General features: G+C 41.1%; 1 protein-coding gene across 1 annotated transcript in view; it reads left to right on the top strand.

Annotated features, from left to right (window-relative positions):
• Positions 1-6205: 6205 nt before the first annotated feature.
• The window catches only part of PDE3B (phosphodiesterase 3B), a 180683-nt gene continuing 165218 nt past the window's right edge, over positions 6206-21670 (top strand). Inside the window, exon 1 of the mRNA XM_074230219.1 lies at positions 6206-7105. Coding sequence (XP_074086320.1) covers positions 6206-7105 — 900 coding nt within the window. The remainder of the gene's footprint in view (positions 7106-21670) is intronic.

Here is a 21670-nt window from a genome sequence, read left to right as displayed (position 1 = left end):
TGAAGAAGACTATGACATCAGGGAGGTGATACTCTGACAAGCAAATGAATTGGATTTGAGTGAGGGGTGGTGCTAAGTCACCAGCCTTACTTTCTCCTCCAACTCCATCTGGGACCATATATGGATCAGAACAACTGGAGATGGCCCTGGATGTGAGGCAACCAGGGTTAAGTGACTTGCCCAAGGTCACCCAGCTAGTAAGTATCAAGTTGTCTGGGGATGAATTTGGACTCAGGGCCCTTGACTTGGTATTCTATCCTTTGTATCATCTAGCTGCCCTTGAAGGAACTCATATATAAAGGGAAATAACCTGTTCAAGATGAGGGAGTGAATAAGAAGCAGAGCTGGGCCTCTAGCCTAAATCTCCAAACTCTGAGTATGCTTTCTACTATACTTTGGTACTTCTCCTATAGAAAGAGTTCACTCAGTATATATACTAACAGATATTGGTAGAATAATTCCATTGTTAATGTTTGTTGTTTATTTGCATGACAGTTCCTAGCCTAAAAGAGTTTCAGAGGAGAAGACAGGAAGAGGGATACCATATATAGTCTTCTGGTCCTGTAAAAGAAAATATTATTCATTTTCTTTTAGAACATTTACTATCAGTAAAAAAAAAAATCTCACACAATTTAGCATATACTTAATAAACATATGATTGATTAATTTGGTAATTCTTGTAAATAAAATTAATAGAATTCCAGTTAAGTTGGGGGTGGGGGGAGAAGAAAACATTTCTTTATTCTTCTGATAGACTGATCCATTTTTGGCTCCACCAGAACCTGGAAGTGGCTCCTGACTGGGGTGAGCAAATTGGGGAGGCAGTTTGCTCCTGCTGCCTCCCTGAAGCTGCCTGGTCTGGCAGGCTGTCATTCCCTGGGCAAGAATCCAGCCTGTGGTAGTGAGGTGGTTTTGTGGCAGGACTCCACAATTAACCACAAGTTCAGTGTCAACGGTAAGCAGCCCCCACTGGGGCTGTGATCCTGCAGGTCTGTTGGGATAGGCAGAGCAGAAGAAACTCCTGGTTGTCTGAGAGGGGAACATCAAAATTTGGAAAGAGTTTGTTTCACTGTTTATTGTTCAAGGGTCAAGGCTTGGGTTTAACCCCAAATTCTGGGAAATTTCAGATTAACAATTAGGTATTGATTTAAGACTTTAACTAGTTGTTAAATTTCAAAATTGTACCAAGCTTGTGACATAGATCTCTTTAGTTCCTCTTGAAACTGGAGGCAGAAAAAGGAGAAATGTTTGCATTTCTAATGGATGTGCTTTCATGGGGGGTGGGGTGGGGAAAGCAGTAATCACATTTAAAATATAAACTACAGGTGTTTTAGTTGACTCTTTATTTGTCACTTGGATCTCAGCTACCACCATATCATTCAAGAATGTAGGCCAATTTTCCTTGATTCTGGAAGAGAATTCTTTTCATAGGGGTTCAGTCTCAAATCACACCACCAAAGACTGTTAACATTGTATACGGGAAAATTTGTTCATTGAGGACTACTGACCTACAATAAGCAAAATTAAAAGATTCCTTAAGTAAAGAGAAATCTGTTCATTTTTTTTTAGAAAACCACAATCATTGTCATTGACAAATCATATCTTTTTAAAGTTGAAGGAACATAAGGCTTTGTTCAATTAATATAAAAAATTACAATACAAAATGTATTTAAGACTCATATGAAGCTACAGATGAAGGAGAGGTGAGGTGAAAAGGGCAGGCATATACTGGTGAAGCTCAGTTAAGGTAGAAGGGAAAGGAGAAAAGAAAACCTACTAGGAGGGAAGAGGAAAAATAGGCTGCATCAGAATAAGTGAAGAGTTCATTGGAAACAACACTGGACTTTAAAGGCAGGAAAGAGGGGATCAGGTTCTCACTTTCTCCACTTTCTGATCCTGGACAGGTCTCTCACCATCTCTGAAGTTCAGTATGCATAAAATGGGAATGGCAACCTTTATACTAGCTAGTTCATAGTTAATATGAAGAAAAGGCTGTTTAATTCTGTATAAATGTGAGTTATCATTACTATTTAGAATTGTTAGCTCTTCAGCACTTTAGAATTTGCTTTTCTGCCCTAGAAAGAGCTACTCTGATTTTATTTTCAGGCTTTAATTGAAACTTAATTTCATTGAAATTTAATTTTGAAAAAAAGACTCATTTTCTTTTGAAATTGCAAAGGTTTTCTGTGTGAGAAGAAATGATATGTTTAACAGTAACTTACATCTTCTGTGTAAGAAGAAATGAGTCAAGTTTAACAAATTTTCTTTGGAACTTCAAAAGTTTTAACCAGTTTACTAGCTAGATCTGAAAATTTCTTTCATATTCAAAGCTTGTCTGGCTGCTTAGTTTTCTACTCTGAGGAATCAGGGCAGTCCATTTCAATTCCTAAGGGTTACATTTAGAACTAATATTTTATTGTTATGGGTCCTTTTTTTTTAATCAAGTTTTTTGGCTTAGCTGCCTCCAAGCAGTGATGATAACTAGAGGTTAAAGACCTTGGTTTAAAAAAAAAAGCAAACAACAAACCTCTAAATGGATTAACCACTCTTCACAACTCTTCAACTGCTTTTTTTCAAACAGTGAAAGGCTTCTCTTGTATGGCATAGGCTCAGCAACTCACTATGGGTGAAACCCTTCTGGTGGAATGCAGAGTCATGTTAAGAACATTATCCTGACTTTACTGGCCAGGTGAAATCAAGCCAAGGACTGAATTGGACCCTTCTAGATAGTGACTTCCGTTGATATCTGTATTCCACTTTGATAATTGTGATAAAATTACCAATAGGTGGAGCTGCTGAAACTTGAAAACAAATTCTAACAACTAGACCTTGAATTTAGAAAAATGGACTAGATAGGCTCTATGATTTTTTTAATATATAAATTGTTGGGTCAGAAGAGGTTTCACACCTCACTTCTGGGGAAAGGGAAGGGAATCAATGAGAGGTGACAACTATGCCAGAAAGAGACTCTTCAGAGATCAGCTTAGTGGCCAAGATATTCTTGTGCTTTAGGGCATGTTTGCACACTGGATAATAGTTATAAAATCTTGGACCCAAAGTCAAGAGCAATATAAACTCTTTGGTACTATGGCTGTCTGAGTCTGGCAGAACAATAATTTAATTTGACCTCTAAGAAATGTGGCCAAGCAAGAGTCTGGGACAAAGATTGTAAATAGAAGAGGGAGTTGCTATAAACATAGCTAGCTCACTCTTTTTCTTTTTTTTGAGCACATTTTAAGTTTAGTTAACTTTTGGTGATTTTCAGAGACACATAATCAAAAATGTCATCTTCTAAACCTGCTCCTGTGTTGCCATCTATGTATCCACCAACTGTAGGTGACTAATGTAAGAACTCAAATCCTTTCTCCAACACTTAACCATCTGATTTTTGGAAATTCACTTAACCTGAGCTTCAGTTTTTTCATCTGTGAATTTATTCTAGTCCACCTCACAGGGTGATTATGAGGATCAAACAAAATAATGTATAGAATGTGCTTAAAGCACAATATAAATGTCATTAATTCAAGAAGATCCATGAAAAAATATTGGATGGCAGTCAAGAAAGATGTAGTTGATGGAAGATTAGGAAAGGCAACAGCAGGGGGCAGCTAGGTGGTACATGGATAGAGCATCGACCTGAGTTCAAATCCAACCTCAAACATTCAATAATTGCCTAACTCTGTGACCTTGGGCAAGTCATTTACTGCCCCCCCATTGCCTTAAATAACATTTTAAAACAAAGGAAAAGCAACAGTATCAAAAAGCAACCTTTATATTTATCTTTCATTTAACCTACTGAGCACCAAGGACTTAAATGTTTGGTTCCCTTCTCTCCATTACAAATTTAGCTTAGTTTGGGAGCACAAATGTAGGTTTTACAGTCCCTGTGAGTGAAAGGGAATCTTAGGAGGGCTCCATTTTGGGCACAAACTCAGATTGAGAACTGGGAGGAGCTTTAGGGGTTATTGAGTCCTAGCTTTTTTCTTTTTAAATAGATGGTAACATTAAGGCCAAAAGAGGTTACAATTTGCTCTAGGCCACATACAAAGTTTTAAAGGTCGAGTTAGATTACTTCCCTCTCCAGTACACCTGGATGCTTCTCCTGCCTTAGATGACTTTCCCAGTTTTAAAAATATTGATCAATTCTTAAATTTTTTTTTTGGGAGTTAAAATGGATATGTAATGAGGTAGCAGAGGGAAGAGTACTGGAGCAGAGTCACAGAGTTGGGAATCAGGCGACGTGGTTTTGAATACTGTGCTGACTACTAGTTATTTATGTGACCTTGGTGGGCAAGTCATTTAATCTCTCTGAGCCTGGGTTCTCTCATAAACAATGAGTGCATTGGAACCTGATTACCTTTGATGGAAGGAGAAACTGCTTTGTGATTTCCCACTATTACTTATAATGGACATTATATGACGATTTGTTGAGGTGCAAGATGGAGATCCACTACTGGAGAAGAAAAGTTAGCCCATGGAGTTATTAGGAGGTTGGTATGCACCCTATCAGAGGTGAGTAGTCTTCAGAAAGGGAAATGGAGTGGTGGAGGAGAAAAACATTGGCTTGAGAGTGGAGATCTGAGTTATAATCCTGGTTCTGCCACTGACTCATTGGATGAATTTAAGTCACTTTAAAAATCTCTGGTCTTCAGTGTTAAGATATGTGAGACAAATAATCTCCTAGCTCTATGAAAATCAATTTTAAAATAGAAACGTACTGAGTAGAAGGATTTATGTCATCGTCTCAACTCTTTTTTTTTGTCCTCTGAAACCCCAACTGTAGCCAAAATTGCTTAAAAAACGAAAGCCCTTACATGTTTGTAATTTTTTTTTAAAAAAATTGTGTTTTAGGGCATGGCTATGGAATGTTTTGGACTTGGAGTTTGTGAGATTTAGCACATTCAAATTCCCTAGAAGATGTCTTGAATCTTTCTTCTATGTGAATGGTTTATCCTTGACTCCCGATGCATCTCTTTCTGTTGCTGATCAGGAGATACTGCAAAGACTATGAGAAATCAAAATCCTTTCACCTAACCCTTCACAAAGTCCTCCTCTGGTCAAGGGGTGGAAGAGGGGTTTCCACCGGGGGTGGGGTGCAAGTGGTCCTCCTTCCACCAGCAATTCTCTTGAAAGTCTTGGCTAGAATGGCTTTTTTTTCTCTGACCCAGGCTATTTCATGACAAAACCCACATTGTGTGCCCAGACACAAGTTAATTTAATGCTTTTGATTGATCGGTAGAGATGTTCTAAGCTGATCAAGGCATCAGGGCTAGAGTATTTTGTTCAGGATTTTAAGTGGAGCGGGGACAATCGATTGACTTATGTGAGCTCCCCCCTCCCCATCATAGATTTAGAGATGGGACTTTTGCTATCCAACTCAAATCCCCTTATTTGCATAGAAGAAGCCGCTGAGGCAGAGAGGGGGGTCATTTTTCTGGGTTCACACAGCTGGAATCTCACCCAGGTGCCTGACAGATACATGGCGCACACTGTGAACTTCGGGGCCCAGCGTTCCACCACACAAAGATTTCTCTTGCGTCAGAGCTGCATATGGAAGGAAGACAAGCTCACAGAGAAGTCTGGCCGTCTGGTTGCAGTGGCAAGGCCAGGGAGAGCCTGGCTCCTTCTGGGACTCGGAGTCTTCATCTGGATCTCCAAAATCCCAGGGTTGTTCTAGAGTGTGTTCTGGCCCAACTGGGGTTTTCTCGGCTTCCTGTACCTGGGGGTCCTTTTCTAGGAACGGGCTGTCCCGGACCCCCCGCCAGGCCTCCTCCCTGAACTCCCAGGGGCGCAACCTTTGAGGTCAAAGGCGAGGGGCGGCTGCGCCCCTCGGCGGGTCCCGGGAGCTCTTCCCCTGCTCCTCCTGCCCCTCCCCGCGGTGGGCGGGCAGGGTCCCAGTGGGCACGCCCAGCCGGCGGGGTCAGCCTGCGGGGCAGCGGCCCCCACCCCGGACGGGCCCAGGCGGCCCGCGGGCACGCGGTGGGGCGCGCGCCCAGCGGGGAGGCCGGGCAGGCCGGGCAGGAGGAGGAGCAGCGCGCGCCGGACGCCCAACGGCCCGAGCCGGGCGGCCCGCGGGGGGCGGGGGCGGGGCGCGGCCGCGGGAGCCGGGGCCGCCGGCGCGTCCCGAGGGCCCAGAGGGCGCGAGCGAGCGGGCGAGCCAGCGAGGGAGCGGATCCGCGGCCCGAGGGGCCGAGCCGGCGCGGCCATGCGGCGGCCCCCGCGGCGGGACGGGGCCGGGCCCCCGCGGGAGAGCCTGCGGAACGGCTACGTGCGCGGCTCGGCCAGCCCGCTGCGCGAGGACCCCCCGCGCGGCTTCTGGTACCGCGTGTGCCGCCTGTGCAACGTGGGGCTGCTGCTGCCCCGCGCGCCGCCCGCGCCCCCGGGCCCGCCGCGCCCGCCGCGCCGCGCCCCCGACGGGGCCCTGGCCGCCTCGGCGCTGGGCGCGCTGGCCGGCTGGCTGCTGGCCCGCCTGCTGTGGCCCGAGGGCTGCGCGCGCCTGGGCCGGCCGCTGGCGCTGCTGCTCCGCGGGCTCCCGCGCGTGCTCTGCCCGCTCTTCAGCCTCGCCTGCGCCTTCTTCTTCTTCACCTGCCCGCTGGCCCGGCCGCGCCGCCGCCGCGCCGCCCCGCCGGCCTGGGGGCTGCTGGCGCTGCCCGCCTGCTGCTTCGGGGGAGACCTGGTGCTGGCGCAGTGGGGCCCGGGGCCCGAGGGGCCGCTGGCGGCGCCGGCCCGGCTGCTGCTGGTGCTGGGCTGCGCCGCGCTGCTGGGCCGGCTGCGGCCCGGGCGGCCCCCGCGCGGCGCCCCGGCGCTGCTCTTCTGCGGCGCCGTCTGGTGGGTGTCGGTGGCCAGCCTGGGCCTCCTGCCCGGCGCCCTCCGGCCCCTGCTGTCCTGGCTGGCCGGCGGCCTCGGCACGGCGCTGGCCCTGGGGCTCGACCGCTTCTTCCCGCCCCGGGAAGCCCCGTCCCCGGCCGGGCCGGCCGCCGAGGGCAGGGTGCCGGTGATCCGCCCCCGGAGGAGGTCGAGCTGCGCGCCCCTGGCCGAGGCTCCCCGCGGCTTCGGCGGCCAGACGCCCCGCAGGCCCTCGCTGCCCTGCATCTCCCGAGAACAGGTAGGGCCCGGGGCGCGGGCGGGGGGGGCGCGGAGAAGCGTGCCGTCCCGGGCCGCAGACCCCGCTCGGCGCGGCTGCCCCGAACTTCGGGGTGCGGGGCGCTGTGGAGACGAGCCTAGATGAAGGGCTTCGGGCGCTCCGGGGCTCCCCCTCCCCCCCCCCCCCCGGGCGCTCTGCTGTGGAGCGCGGGGCTCACGGCGGAGGCGCTCCTGGGCGCGCGGGGCCCCAGCGGGGTTCGGGGGCGCCCGCACTTGGGGAGCCCGTCTGGGGCGGGACCGAAACCCGCCTCCGCCGCCCAGCGGCTTGGGCGGGGGGCTGACCCGGGTCCGCGTGTCTGTGCCGAGGCGGCCCGGTCCCGCTGCCCCGTGTCAGCCAAGGCGCGCGATGGGCGCGTCTTGTGTTTTGGGATTAGTGATCGCAGGCAAGAAAAGTCAAGTCAGAGTTTTAGAAAAAAATGGCTTTGGGAAGAATGCACACATGGTGCCGATGGCGCGAGAAGAGCGTTAGGTCGAAAGGAACCTCTTCTGTTCATCACTGATCATTTTAGGACTATGAATAGGATCGAAGTGGAGTGTTAATCCGGACAACCTGATGATCCGTTTGATACAAGTTTGTGAAACTTTGCATTGCAGTTTAGCTTTGCTTTCATCTGTGGGTAGCATTAAGCATAGCTACTGACGAGTTGATGCTACATTTTAAGTTTTACTTTCTGGCATTCTTCTGCTTGAGGCTGCTTCTGAGTCACGAAGGCTTGGGTTCAAATGCTGACCCTGACTGGGACTGGGAGCAAAACATTGAAGGCTCCTTGCGTGTGCCAACGGGCACCACCTTCTGTGCCTTAATTGGAGAAAGTTTGCTTAGCCAAGGTTTCTTATTGGACCATGAAAGCATGCGTACGGGTTTAGTCCTTCACAATTTAGAATCACAGAGTTCTAGAGAGCATTGTAGAGTTGGAAAAGGGGGTCTTGTGATCAGCGAAGGCCTCGTGAGATGCAGTGAGGTGGGAAACTGCCAGTGGGAAGCTTTTGCAGTTGTCTCTCTGCCAACCATTTGTTTAGTTCGTGGTGTTTCTAGGCCGGGTAGCCTTTGTTTTCCTGTTAAAATGATTTGTAATGCATGGAAACGCTCTCTGTGCTTCTAATAAAAATGATGGTGAAGAAACTGTCTGCACTTCTGCTTTGAACTTTTTTGGCCACCAATTTGAGCACTGTGTGAAGATCTGGGTTTGTCATCAAAGATTTATTACGTTTTAAGCTTGGCCGTAAGCTTGTTGTCAATGGTGTTAAATAGTGGATCTGCAATTTTGCTTTGGATGGAATAAGTATATTTACATGTTTTAGAGGAAGCCAGAAATTTCATGGGAATTAAAATGAGATTTCTCCTATTGAAATATAAACTCAATTGTGTAACAATTGGAGAAGTCCCTGCAATGTTTTAGAAAATTGAAAGGAAGCCAGTAATCAGGAGTTCTTAGCCTGAGGTCCACAGATAGAGTTGGGTGGGAGATTAGTGAATTTAGATAGAAAGAAAAAATGAAAACTTTCAATACACATTGGTTTTCTTTGTAATCTTATTTTATGCCTCTAAAAACATGATTCTGAGAAAGGATCTATAGGTTTAATCACACCACTAAAGGGGTCTGGGACACCAAAAAAGATCAAGAACTCTTGTATTAGATGTCAACGTACCTGATGTGAAGCACATTTTATGAAAGGACTTATTGGTCTTGGAGTGAGGACAATTGAGTTCTCATCCTAATTTTGCCATAAAAGCTACATGGTCCAGATTAGAAAATGTTCACCATGGTGGTATTAGTGCTCAAAGCTCTAGGAGGGGAGTTAGTGAACCTAGGCTCTTAGTTGCCATGGGACTTGAGCATTGGACCTGGCATCACAGTGACCTTGCCTCAGTTGTATCCTGTTGAGCCTCATCTGCAAAATGAGCATTATAATTGTAGCAGCTGTTTTACAGCCATGTGTGAGACTCAGATGGATTGTGTAACACACTTTCTATGTCTGGGTGCTACAGAAATGTCTACCTTCATAATCAGCTGCAATTGAAACACTGCCTTCCATTTAAACAGGGAAAAGGTACACTGGGAGCGACAGGATCTAGCTTTGATTTCTGACTCTGCTGGGAAAAGTTAAACTGGAGACAAGTCTTGTCAGTGACTGGCAAAGTAGAGGCCCAGGGGTAGAGTACTATCTGAAAGTACAGATAGTAAGTAGGAGAGCTAAGAAAAGAAAACAGATGTGCAGACCTGGTATGGCATTTCCAGGCCAGGCAGGAAGTGCCCGGAATTGGAGACCTGGTTCCATAAGCCAAAGTTCCCTGTTATAGAAGACTCCTATTTAATTATTAAAAATGGGGACAAGCAGGCAGGGAGCTGGGAGATAGCTTCGTGTTCCAGGCTTGGGTCTACCCCCAAAACTGTGGGGCTTAGAAAATTCTCATTGAAGTGACTATAGACAGTTAGGGGAAATAGTCCAAAGACCTGGCTTCTCATTTTGCTTCTTCCACAAAAGCTAACTGGCAAAGAATCATTGATTTAAATTGTTTGAAAAGTTGTGCCATGTGCCCAAATCTGCCTGGGTCTCTTTCTTATTCAAAACAATTCACAACTTTCCTCCCTCTTTTCTCTTCTATCCAATTCCGATTTCTTTGTGACTTTTACAGTGTACCTTTCCGAGCTTCTTTGCTCACCATCACTCATTCTCTTAGAAAACTATAAATTAACATTTTCTATGTTGTATTCTATTTTTATGGTTTGGATGGCACTGAGTTTTGGTGCCAAAGATTTCTAATTTCTTTCCCCTGAGTTTTATTTTATTTTTTTATTTTAGAAAGGTTTTATTTATTTTGAGTTTTACAAGTTTTCCCCAATATTGCTTCCCCCCTCCACCTCCCACAGAAGGCAGTTTGTTAGTCTTTACATTGCTTCTATGGAAGAAACATATAGTATGAGATATAGCAGAATTACATAATAAGGCAATTTTTTTTTTAAATTAAAAGTAATAATCTTTGGTCTTTGTTCAAACTGCATAATTCTTTCTTGGGATACATATGGCATTCTCCATCACATATACCCCCAAATTGTCCCTGATTGTTGCACTGATGGAATGAGCAAGTCCATCAAGGTTGATCATCATGCCCATGTTGCTGTTAGGGTGTAAAATGTTCTGGTTCTGCTCATCTTGATCAGCATCAGTTCATGCATATCCTTCCAGTCTTCCCTGAATTCCCATCCCTCCTGGTTTGTAATAGAACGATGGTGTTCCATCAAGATTTCTAATTTAACACCTCTGCTCTAAAGTGTGCCAACCCATGTCAAAAAGGAGAGTTTTCTCATTGAGAAATTCCTTTAGACCAGTTCCTATCCTTTGTCTTTAATAATTATTTCCCGTTATCCCCCGCCCTCATGAACCTTGTCTCCTAGTAAAGATAAACAATTAAACAGAACAGCTTGACAAGCCTACACAATACAATTTTTACATTTAAAAATATTTTAGCACAATTTACATTATCAGAGATTAAAATTCCCTACAAGAAAAAATTACAGAGTTCATTGTCTTTAAAACTTAATTTCAGGGTGGATTTAGCAGAATTGTTTTGTGAATTGAGTGCCATGTTGAAGACTAACAACAAATATTTGAAATATCTTATAGTAATCTCATGTATATATGAATATTGGTCTTTAATAGTACTGAAAATTATTTTACAAACATTTAAGTGGTTTCAAGTTTAAATCTATTTATTGCAATCTTTGTTTTGATTTCCTGGCTTAATGATACCCAACATGAAAAAAATATTAGGTCTATATCATGTTTCCCAATAGTCAGCTAAAAGTGAGATGAGGAAGAAGTTAAAAAAAAAAAGACCCAGTTGCTTTTATAATAGCTTTGGACATTTGAATAACAAACTACAATTTATGACATTACAAGTATTTCTTGCAAAACTTCACTCTGAGTTTTTTATTTGATCACTTTTGTGATACAGATTTAGGTAATACAGAATTGATGTTTTTTAAAGTTTGATAACTAATGCAAAAGGTTACTTCTTTTTTCCTAGATAGCCTACATTGTTAAGATTATTCATATTTTTGAAATTAAGTTGATTCTAATTAAATATGACTTCTCAGAATACTTTCTTCCACTCATATTGATACTCTTATTATATGATGGATTTGATAGGACTTAAATATATTGGATTTCCTAAAAGCTATCATTTTGTTTATTTTAATAACTTATTTTACTCTCTTGAAATATGTAGATGAAGAAATATTTGACATTTTTATGTAAAAGTTATGCATTTTGAGGACATCTTTTCAAAGTCTGTTATTTTGTGGTTTTTTTAGGAAACACAGCATGAATTGGTCCCTGCTACTGGGGAGGTAGAGCCTGATGGCTTGCTTGAGATGGGGAGCCCTATATAGGGTGGCATAGTGTTTTGTGGTATTGTATAATGTTGAATATGGAGTCAGGGGACTTGGGTTTGAATTTTGGCTCTTTGTGTAACCTTGGATAACTTACCACCTCTGACCTTCCCTCTTGAATAAAATAATAATTATACTGTTGTATTAATAGTGTTTATTTGATAATCTAGGCTTTTCTCCTCAGTTTCCTCTTTGAGACCCAACTCTTATCTCTGAAGGACATGGCTTATTGAGAAGACCTCTACCTGCAAAGAACATGCTCTTTAATCTTGGGTGGGACCCCACCTACCTAAGAGACACCTACCTTTTGTTTAGAATATAAGCAGAATATATAGTCTGGCTGAGTTCTTACCTGGGAAAGAAGCCCCTATACTCATACTCCTTCATTACAATTTACCTTGACCCTGCTTAAGTACGAGAAAACCAAATGGAATGGTCTCTGTGGAGGTGAAATCCCCTGGCCGGATATACTGGAGGTGGCTTCAGGATCATGGTCAAGTCATATCATGACTCAGTAAGGAGGAGCTGAAGACTTTTCACTTCTCTGTCTCTTCTCACAACTTCATAAATTTTAACCATTCAGGTTTGATTTTCATTTGCAAAGGCCATCCTCTTTCAAAAAATATTTAAAACTTTCAAGCTTTCCATGGATTACTGAGAGAAACTACTAACCATCAATTTGTTGATTGCTAACTAGGCTGATTACTAATTGATTATAAATCACCCAGAAACGTTGTTTCTTATTTATTTATTTATCCATCCATCCATCTATCTATCTATCTATCTATCTATCTATCTATCTCTCTTTGTTAATTTTTTAAAAAGATCTTTTCCAATTAAAGAATTTAGAGCCAGAAGGGACTTTAAAGTACAATCAAGTAAGTATAAGCCCTTTTCATTTAAAAGATAAGGACAATGAACTTGGAAAAGTAACACAGCTAGTTAGAATTCAGGGCTGCCCCTCCTACCTCTTTAAGTGTTCCTTTGGCTTCCCAATAGTGATTGTGTGTGTGTTGGACCCTTCTTACAGCAGTTTCCACTGTGCTGCAATAGAATATGTTTTGTCTACACAGTTGAAAGTAAATATAGCTAACCCTAGTTATAATAACAATAGCTGACATTTATATAGCTTTTTAAGAGCTTTAAGATTTACAAAGCATTTGACTTCTGTTGACTCCTTTCATTAGGTCAAGGCTGAAGTCATGGAATTTGACCAGCAACACCAACCTCTTTCTGGATAATTAGGTACCAGGATGTTCCTACTTTTTAACACACTGGCCTTAGCCAAACAGAAAACAAATCACAAATTTGGACTTGAAGATTTATATCATTTTAGCATAACTGAGTTTTATTATTGGGTTACCTTAATCAAGTGATTTTTTATGGGATCATAGAATTAAGGGTGAAAGGGATAGTTACCGTCATTTAGTGAAAGTACTTTATTTTACACATGAAGACATTGAAACTTAGAGACTCCTCAAATTGTGACAGAACAAAGATTGGAATGTAACTATTTTGATTTATTGAAATATAGTTTTTGTTGGGGTGGCTAGGTGGTGCAGTGGATAGAGCACCAGCCCTGGACTCAGCAGTACTTGAGTTCAAATGTGGCCTCAGATACTTAATAATTACCTAGCTGTGTGGCCTTGGGCAAGTCACTTAACCCCATTGCCTTCCAAAAAAACCTATAGTCTTTGTTGATGAATGTTTTGATAGCTCCTGTGCCCCCTCTTCTCACAGGAAGTATTGATATGGGACATTGTGGCTTATTGTGGAATGAAAGAATTTTTCCTTCAAGAAATTTCAGATCTTGATAAGTAGGTGGAAAGATTTTTTTTTTCTTGAGGAGAGGAACATTAACACTGTGTGGATAGGTTCTTGAGGAGAATATGATTAAAATGTTTCTCTATAAGTTTCAGGTTCCTGAACTGTGACTTAAAATCTAGGACAGATGGGTTCCTATCCTGGGATGACATTCTCTTCATATGGTCTTTTAAAAGTGTATTTTCTTGAACTTTTGCAAATCAAATCCCAAGAGTCTTAAATAGAAAAGAAAGATGGAGAAAACTGCCTACTTCTACTTCTCTCTACTGAAATACCACAGAGCCTAGGAAAATCATGGTAAAGTGGCAAGAATATGGACTCTAGAGTCCTGGTCTGCCTCTGAAACTTACTGTGAGAATCATAAGCAAGTCACCTAGTTGACCTGGGCCTCAGTAGCCTTAGTTCCCTTCCAGTATTATATCTATGATTTAAAAAAAAGTTCAATTAATTAATTATTCCAATTATATATAGAGATAATTTGCAACATTAATTTTTGTATAATTTTTTCTCCCTCCAACACTTCTCCCCCCATCCCCTCAAGATAGAAAGTAATCTTATAGAAGTTTTACATGTATAATTGTGGGACACATAGTTAGATATTGGTCATAGAATAAAAGAGAAATCAAAACAAGGGAAAAACCATGAGAAGGGAAAATCAAAAAACAAAATTAAAAAGTGAGGATGGTATGCTTTGATCAGCATTCATATGTTCTTTCTCTGTAGATGGCATTTTCCTTCTCAGGTCTTTTAAAGTTGTCTTTGATCATTGTAGTTATTGCTGAGAAGAGCTAAGTCCATCATAGTTTTTCTTCATATAGTGTTGCTGTTAATATATACAATGTTCTCCTGGTTCTGCTCACTTCACTCAGCATCAGTTCATGCAAGTCTTACTAGAAATCATCCTTCTTAATGTTTATTATAGAGCAATAATATGCCAGTACTGCAACTTGTTTAGTCATTCCCAAATTAATGGAAATCTCAATTTCCAATTCTTTGCCACCACAAAAAAGAGCTTCTATGAATATTCTTGTACATGTAGTTTGTTTACCCTTTTTTGTGATCATTTTGGTAGTGGTATTTATGGATCAAAGATCATTAGGTATGATAAATTAAAAAGAGAGACAAGCATAGTGGTACCTCTCTGTAATCCTAGCACAGCTCTTTGAGCTTCAATGGGAGATTGTAGTGTGGAATATTTCTTATGCTGTCACATGCAGTAGATAGGTTGGCATTAACAAATTTTCTTCTGTTACAAAGAGAGACTCATGGGTGGGTGAGTGAATAGGGTAATGCTTTTCTTTCTCAAAGATGACCATGACATCAGGGAAGTGATACCTTGACAAGTACAGGAACTGGATTTGAGTGAGGGGGTGCTTTCCTGAGTCACCAGCCCCACTTTCTCCTCCAGCATCATCTGGGTCCAGAATCCAGATAAGAATCAGGACAACTGGTGATGGGCCTAGTTGTGAGTCTATCAGGGTTAAGTGACTTAACCAAAGTCATACAGCTAGTAAGAGTCAAGTGTCTGAGGCTGGATTTGAACTCAGGTCCTCCTGACTCCAGGACAGATGCTTCATCCTTTGCTCATTAGTAAATTTGGATTTTAAAAGGACTCCTAGAGAAGAGGAAAGCCAGGTCTGATAATGCATAACGAATACAAAAGGTTAAGAACTGTGTTAGGAATTTAGAGCTCAGGTTGCTGAGACTTGTTAGCATCCCCTCCCCCCCTTACTCTCTCCCCACTCACCCAAAGGCAGTTAAGGAGTTATACTGGAGAACACAGGATTGAAGAAAAGGACTTGAACCTACTGCTCAGGCTGGAAACAACTCAGGAGAACTATCTTGAACTTGAAAGGATAGACATGGAGAAGATGGAGTTAAAATCTAGCCCAAGTAAGGCCATAGTAACCTTAAGTCCCCAGAACCTGATGAACTAAACCCCATGTCATCTATAGAACTGGTTACTGTTGGTAATCTCCAAAAGATTGTAGAGAACTGGAGAGTTGTCATAGGTCTGGAAGAGACAAATTTTTCCTGACAAGGATAAAAAGGATAATACTGAAGTCTGCAAACCCTATTCTAGAGAGTTTGATTTTGATTTTTGGGAAAATTCAAGAGTATTAATAAAGGAATGATTAATAAATGTCTAGGAAAAGAAGTGATGATTATCTTTCTTCAAGGATGGGCCTTAAAAATTTTTTTTTAAGGCAGTGGGGTTAAGTGACTTTCCCAAGGTCACACAGCTAGACAATTATTAAGTATCTGAGGGCAGACTTGAACTCAGGTCCTCCTGACTCCAGGGCCAGCACTCTATCCATTGTGTCCACCTAGCTACCCCAACAGGCCTTTTCTAAAGCAATTTAATTGGCTTGAGTCAACTAGGGAGCAGAGGCACTGGTGTTGGCGCTGACCCTGTGGAGCTTGCCTACAGGGTTGGAGGGAGAGTTCTGGTACAGGAGAGCTGTGGACACTATCCCTGGGCTCTTTGCGGCTGAGGAACTCTGAGTCCATGCCTCCATTGTGGCTGAGGCCACTTCCCAGGACAAACACAATCATTGACTACTTCTGCTTCAGGCACAGGTGTGTGAGCAGAAGAACCAGCCCAGCTGACAATAGGGAGAGGGATGACCTCACTGCTGGGTAAAACCCACCATTGATTGGAGGCAAAATGACACAGTAGCTTCAATAGCTCCCTTCAAGCTAAGGGAGAAGGCCTCAATAAAGGTTACAGACACTCCAGAGAAAGCAACCAGCACCTCCTACTGGTCAGCCAGAGAAATTGAACTCAGTGAGTAAAGCCTCTAGGTATCCCAACACCAAACCCCTGTGAACCAGCCCCTCCCCAACTCAAGGTCTTAGCAAAATGAAGAAAGGTCAGTTGAAAGGTGGATCCATAGAAAAATTCTTGGTAGGAAAAGACCCTAACTCACAGAGATTTAGAACTTCTGAGGAGAATATGATTTGGTCTCCAGCACAAAAAGGCTTCCTTGAAGAAATAAGGAAGGAGTATAAAAATCAACTGGAAAATTTGGGAGAGACAATTAATACCTTGCAACAAGAAAACAAATCCTTAGAAAATACAATTGGTCAAATACAAAATGAGAATAAATCTCTCAGATCCTCAATTGGGCAAATGCAAAAAGAAAATAATTCTCTCAAAACCTCAATTGGTCAAATGGAAAGCTCTTTCAAAAGTATAATTGACCAATTGGAAAAGGAGTTGCAAAAGGTTAATGAAGAAAACTCCTCCCTAAAAAATAGAATGGAGTTTGAAGAAACTAATGACTTCATGATACAGCAAGAGCCTGTTAAACAAAATAAAAAAAATAGAAAAAATAGAAGAAAATGTAAAATACCTCATCAGTAAAACCATTGACCTTGAGAATGGAGGAGATGAGAAACACCTGAATCTTCTTCTCATCAGACTTGGCTTAAAGCCAATTTACACATACTCAGTTAATTTAAAAACTAACCTTTCAAGTATTAAAAGGGGGAAAAGGGGAGGGGGAATGGAGAAAGGGAAGGAAAGGGGGAAAAGGGATAAAGGGAAAGGGGAAAGAAGGGGGGGTGATATAGGAGGGCAAACACACTGAAGGGGGTGGTATTCAGAAACAAAATACTGGGGAATAGAGATAAAGGGGGAAAGGGGGAAAATACAAACAGAGGGAAGATAGCATGGAGGGCAATAAAGAATTAATAATCATAACTTTGAATGAGAATGGGATGAACTATCCCTTAAAATGGAAGTGAATAGCAAAATGGATTAAAAACCAGAATCCTACAATATGCTGCTTACAAGAAACTCATTTGAAGCAGAGAGATACATATAGAGAATTAAAGGTAAAAGGTTGGATCAAAATATATTTTGCTTCAGCTGAAGTGAAAAAAGCAATCCTTATCTCAGACAAAGCAGCTGCAAAAATAGATAGCATTAAAAGAGATAAAGAAGGAAACTATATCCTCCTAAAAGATGCCATAGACAATAACGTGATTTCAATACTGAATATGTATGAACCCAATGGGATAGCATCCAAATTCATAGAAGAGAAGGTGAAAGAACTACAGGAAAACCTAGACAGCAAAACTCCACTAGTGGGAGACCTCAACCTTCTGCTCTCAGATTTAGAATTTATAATCATAAAATAAAGAAAAGTTAAGGTGGTAAATAGATTGTTAGAAAAACTAGATATGGGGGTGGCTAGGTGGTGCAGTGGATAGAGCACTGGCCTTCAAGTCAGGAGTACCTGGGTTCAAATCCAACCTCAGACACTTAATATTTACCTAGCCATGTGGCCTTGGGCAAGCCACTTAACCCCATGGCCTTGCAAAAAAAAAAATCTAAAAAAAAAAAAAAAGAAAAACTAGATATGGTAGACTTATGGAGGAAATTGAATGGTGATAGAAAGGAATATACTTTTTTCTCTGCAGTACATGGAACTATACAAAAATTGACCATGTACTAGGACATAAAAACCTAATGATCAACTGCAGAAAGGCAGAAATAGTGAATACATCTTTCTCAGATCACAATGCAATAAAAGTCATATGCAATATTGGGCCAAGGAGATATAGACCCAGAGCCAGTTGGAAACTGAATAACCTCATTTTAAAGAATGAGTGCACCAAAAAACAAATTATAGAAAGAATTAATCATTTTATCCTAGACAACAACAATAATGAAACAACATGCCCAAACCAATGGGATTCACTCAAAGCGGTTCTCAGGGGATATATTATATCTTTAAATGCTCACATGAATAAATTAGAGAAAGAAGAAATCAATGAACTAAACATGCAACTAAAAAAATTAGAGAAAGAACAAATTAAAAATCTACAATTAAATACCAAATTAGAAATTGTAAAAATTAGAGGAGAAATTAATAAAATCGAAAGCAAAAAACTTATTGAATTAATAAAATCAAAAGTTGATTTTATGAAAAAACCAATAAAATTGATAAACCTGTGGTCAATTTGATTAAAAAGAAAGAAGAAAACCAAATTGCTAATATCATAAATGAAAAAGGTAAACTCACCGCCAATGAGGAGGAAATTAAAGTAATAATTTGAAATTATTTTGCCCAACTCTATGCCAATAAATTTGATAATCTAAGTTAAATGGATGAATATTTACAAAAATAGAAGTTGCCCAAGTTAAATGAAGAGGAGATTAAATACCTAAACAACCCTATCTCAGAAAAAGAAATTCAAGAAGCTATCATTGAACTCCCTAAGAAAAAAATCTGATGGATTCACAAGTGAATTCTACTAACCATTTAAGGAGCAATTGGTTCCAATTCTATATAAACTCTTAGGAAAAATAGGGAAAGGTGGAACTCTGCCTAACTCTTTCTTTGAAACCAATATGGTGCTGATACCTAAACCAGGAAGAGTTAAAACAGAGAAAGAAAATTATAGACCTATCTCCCTAATGAATATAGATGAAAAATCTTAAATAAAATCTTAGCAAAATGATTACAACAAGTTATCAATGGGATAATACTTCATGATCAAGTAGGATTTATCCCAGGAATGCAGGGTTGGTTCAATATTAGGAAAACTGTTAGTATACTCAATTATATCAACAACAAAGCTATCAGAAATTATATGATCATATCAATAGATGCTGAAAAAGCTTTTGACAAAATACAGCACCCATTCCTATTAAAAACACTAGAGAGTGTAGGAATAAATGGACTGTTCCTTAGGAAAATTAGCAGTATCTATTTGAAATCATCAACAAGCATTATATTCGATGGGGAGAGGCTAGCGGCATTCCCAATAAGATCGGGGTGAAACAAGGGTGCCCATTATCACCATTACTATTCAATATCATATTAGAAATGTTAGCTTCAGCAATTAGAGAAGAAAAAGAAATTGAAGGAATTAGAATTGGGAAGGAAAAGACGAAACTCTCAATCCCAAGAAATCATCCAAAAAACTACTGGAAACAATGATCAATTTTAGCAAAGTTGCAGGTTATAAAATAAACCCTCATAAATCCTCAACTTTTCTATATATGTCTAGCAAGATACAGCAGGAAGAGCTAGAAAGAGAAATCCCATTAAAAGTAACCTCAGTTACCTAGCTGTGTGGCCTTGGGCAAGCCACTTAACCCCATTTGCCTTGAAAAAAAAAACCTAAAAAAAAAGTAACCTCAGACAGTATAAAATACCTGGGAGTCTATTTACCAAGACAGACTCAGAAACTTTTTGAAAACAATTATAAAACACTTCTCACACAAATTAAATCAGATTTAAATAACTGGGCAAATACCAACTGCTCGTGGATAGGTAGAGCTAATTTAATAAAAGTGACAATTCTATGAAAACTAAACTACCTATTTAGTGCCCTACCAATCGACATTCCAAAAAAGTACTTTAATGAGTTAGAAAAAGTTGTAAGTAAATTCATATGGAGAAATAAGAAGTCAAGAATTTCCAGGAATTTAATGAAAAAAGTGCACAAGAAGGGGGATTAGCCCTACCCGATCTAAAATTATATTATAAAGCATCAGTCATCAAAACTGTTTGGTATTGGCTAAGAAATAGAGTGGAATAGACTAGGTGCGATAGCAGGAAATGATTATAGTAATCTGCTGTTTGATAAACTCAGAGTCCAGCTATTGGGATAAAAACTCTCTCTTTGATAAAAACTGCTGGGAAAATTGGAAGTTAGTATGGAAGTAACTTAGATTAGACCAACACCTCACACCCTATACCAAGATAAGATCCAAATGGTTACAGGATTTAGACATAAAAAACAACACTATAAGCAAATTAGAAGATCAAGGACTAGTTTACCTGTCAGATCTATGGAAAGGGGAACAGTTTATGACTAAGGAAGAGATGGAGAACATCACCAAAAACAAACTAGATGATTTTGATTACATTAAATTAAAAAGCTTTTGCATGGATAAAACCTCTAACCAAGATCAAAGGAAATGTAGTAAATTGGGAATCAGTCTTTACAACTAATGATTCTGACAAAGGACTCATTTCTAAAATATACAGAGAACTGTGTCATATTTTTTTTTTTAAAGCCATTCCCTAATTGATAAATGGTCAAAGGATATGCAAAGGCAATTTACAGATGAGAGCAAAGCAATCCATAGCCATATCAAAAATCACTCTAAATCATTAATTATTAGAGAAATGCAAATTAAAGCTTCTCTGAGGTACCATCTCACACCTCTCAGACTGGCCCATATGACCAGAAAGGATAATGATCATTGTTGGAAGGGTTGTGGGAAATCTGGGACACTATTACTGTTGATGGAGTTGTGAACTCATCCAACCTTTCTGGAGAGAAATTTGGAACTATGCCCAAAGGGCAACAAAAATGTGCATACCCTTTGATCCAGTAATACCACTACTGGTTCTGTACCCTGAAGAGATGATGAAAAAGGGTAAAAACATCACTTGTACAAAAATATTCATAGCAGCCCTGTGTGTGTGGTGGCAAAGAATTGGAAATCAAGTAAATGTCCTTCAATTGGGGCATGGCTTAGCAAACTGTGATAGGTATGTCATGGAACACTATTGTTCTATTAGAACCCAAGAGGGATGTGAATTCAGAGAAGCCTGGAGGACTTTGCATGAACTGATGTGGAGTGAGATGAGCAGAACCAGAAAAACACTGTACACCTATCAGCAACATGGGGGTGATGTTCAACCTTGATGGACTTGCTCGTTCCATCAGTGCAACAATCAGGGACAATTTTGGGCTGTCTGCAAAGGAGAGTGCCATCTGTATCCAGATAAAGAGCCGTGGAGTTTGAACAAAGTCCAAGAATATTCCCTTTAATTTAGGAAACAAATCCCAGATGTCTTATTGTCTGATCTTGTTACCTCTTAGACTTTTTGTCTCTTCCTTAAGGATATGATTTCTCTCTCATCACACTCAATTTATATCAATGTACAACATGGAAACAAAGTAAAGACTGACAGATTCTTTTCCATGGGGGGTGGTGGAGGGAAGTAAGATTGGGGAAAAATTGTAAAACTCAAATAAAATCTTTAATAAAAAAATGAAGTATTGCCCCAGGAAAAGTTAAACAGTAATTAAAGATAAGAGTGATTGCTTGCATTTAAATAGCATTTTAAGATTTGCAGAATGCTTTAGAAATATTATCTCATTTCATCACTATACACCTGTGTTGGGGGTAAGTGCTAGTATGATTTTCATTATTAATTCCATGAAAGCAATGGTTAAGCAGTTTGTTCAGAGCCATACAACTAATAAGTGTCTGAGGGCTTATTTGAATTCAGGTCTATAGTTTTCTAGAGCTCTAGGCCTAACTCCAGCTCTAG

Source organism: Macrotis lagotis, chromosome 3 (genome assembly GCF_037893015.1).
Source record: "Macrotis lagotis isolate mMagLag1 chromosome 3, bilby.v1.9.chrom.fasta, whole genome shotgun sequence".
Classification (NCBI taxonomy): Eukaryota; Metazoa; Chordata; class Mammalia; order Peramelemorphia; family Peramelidae; genus Macrotis; species Macrotis lagotis.
The sequence above is the reverse complement of the archived record's forward strand: the minus strand, read 5'-3'. Positions and strand labels throughout refer to the sequence as shown.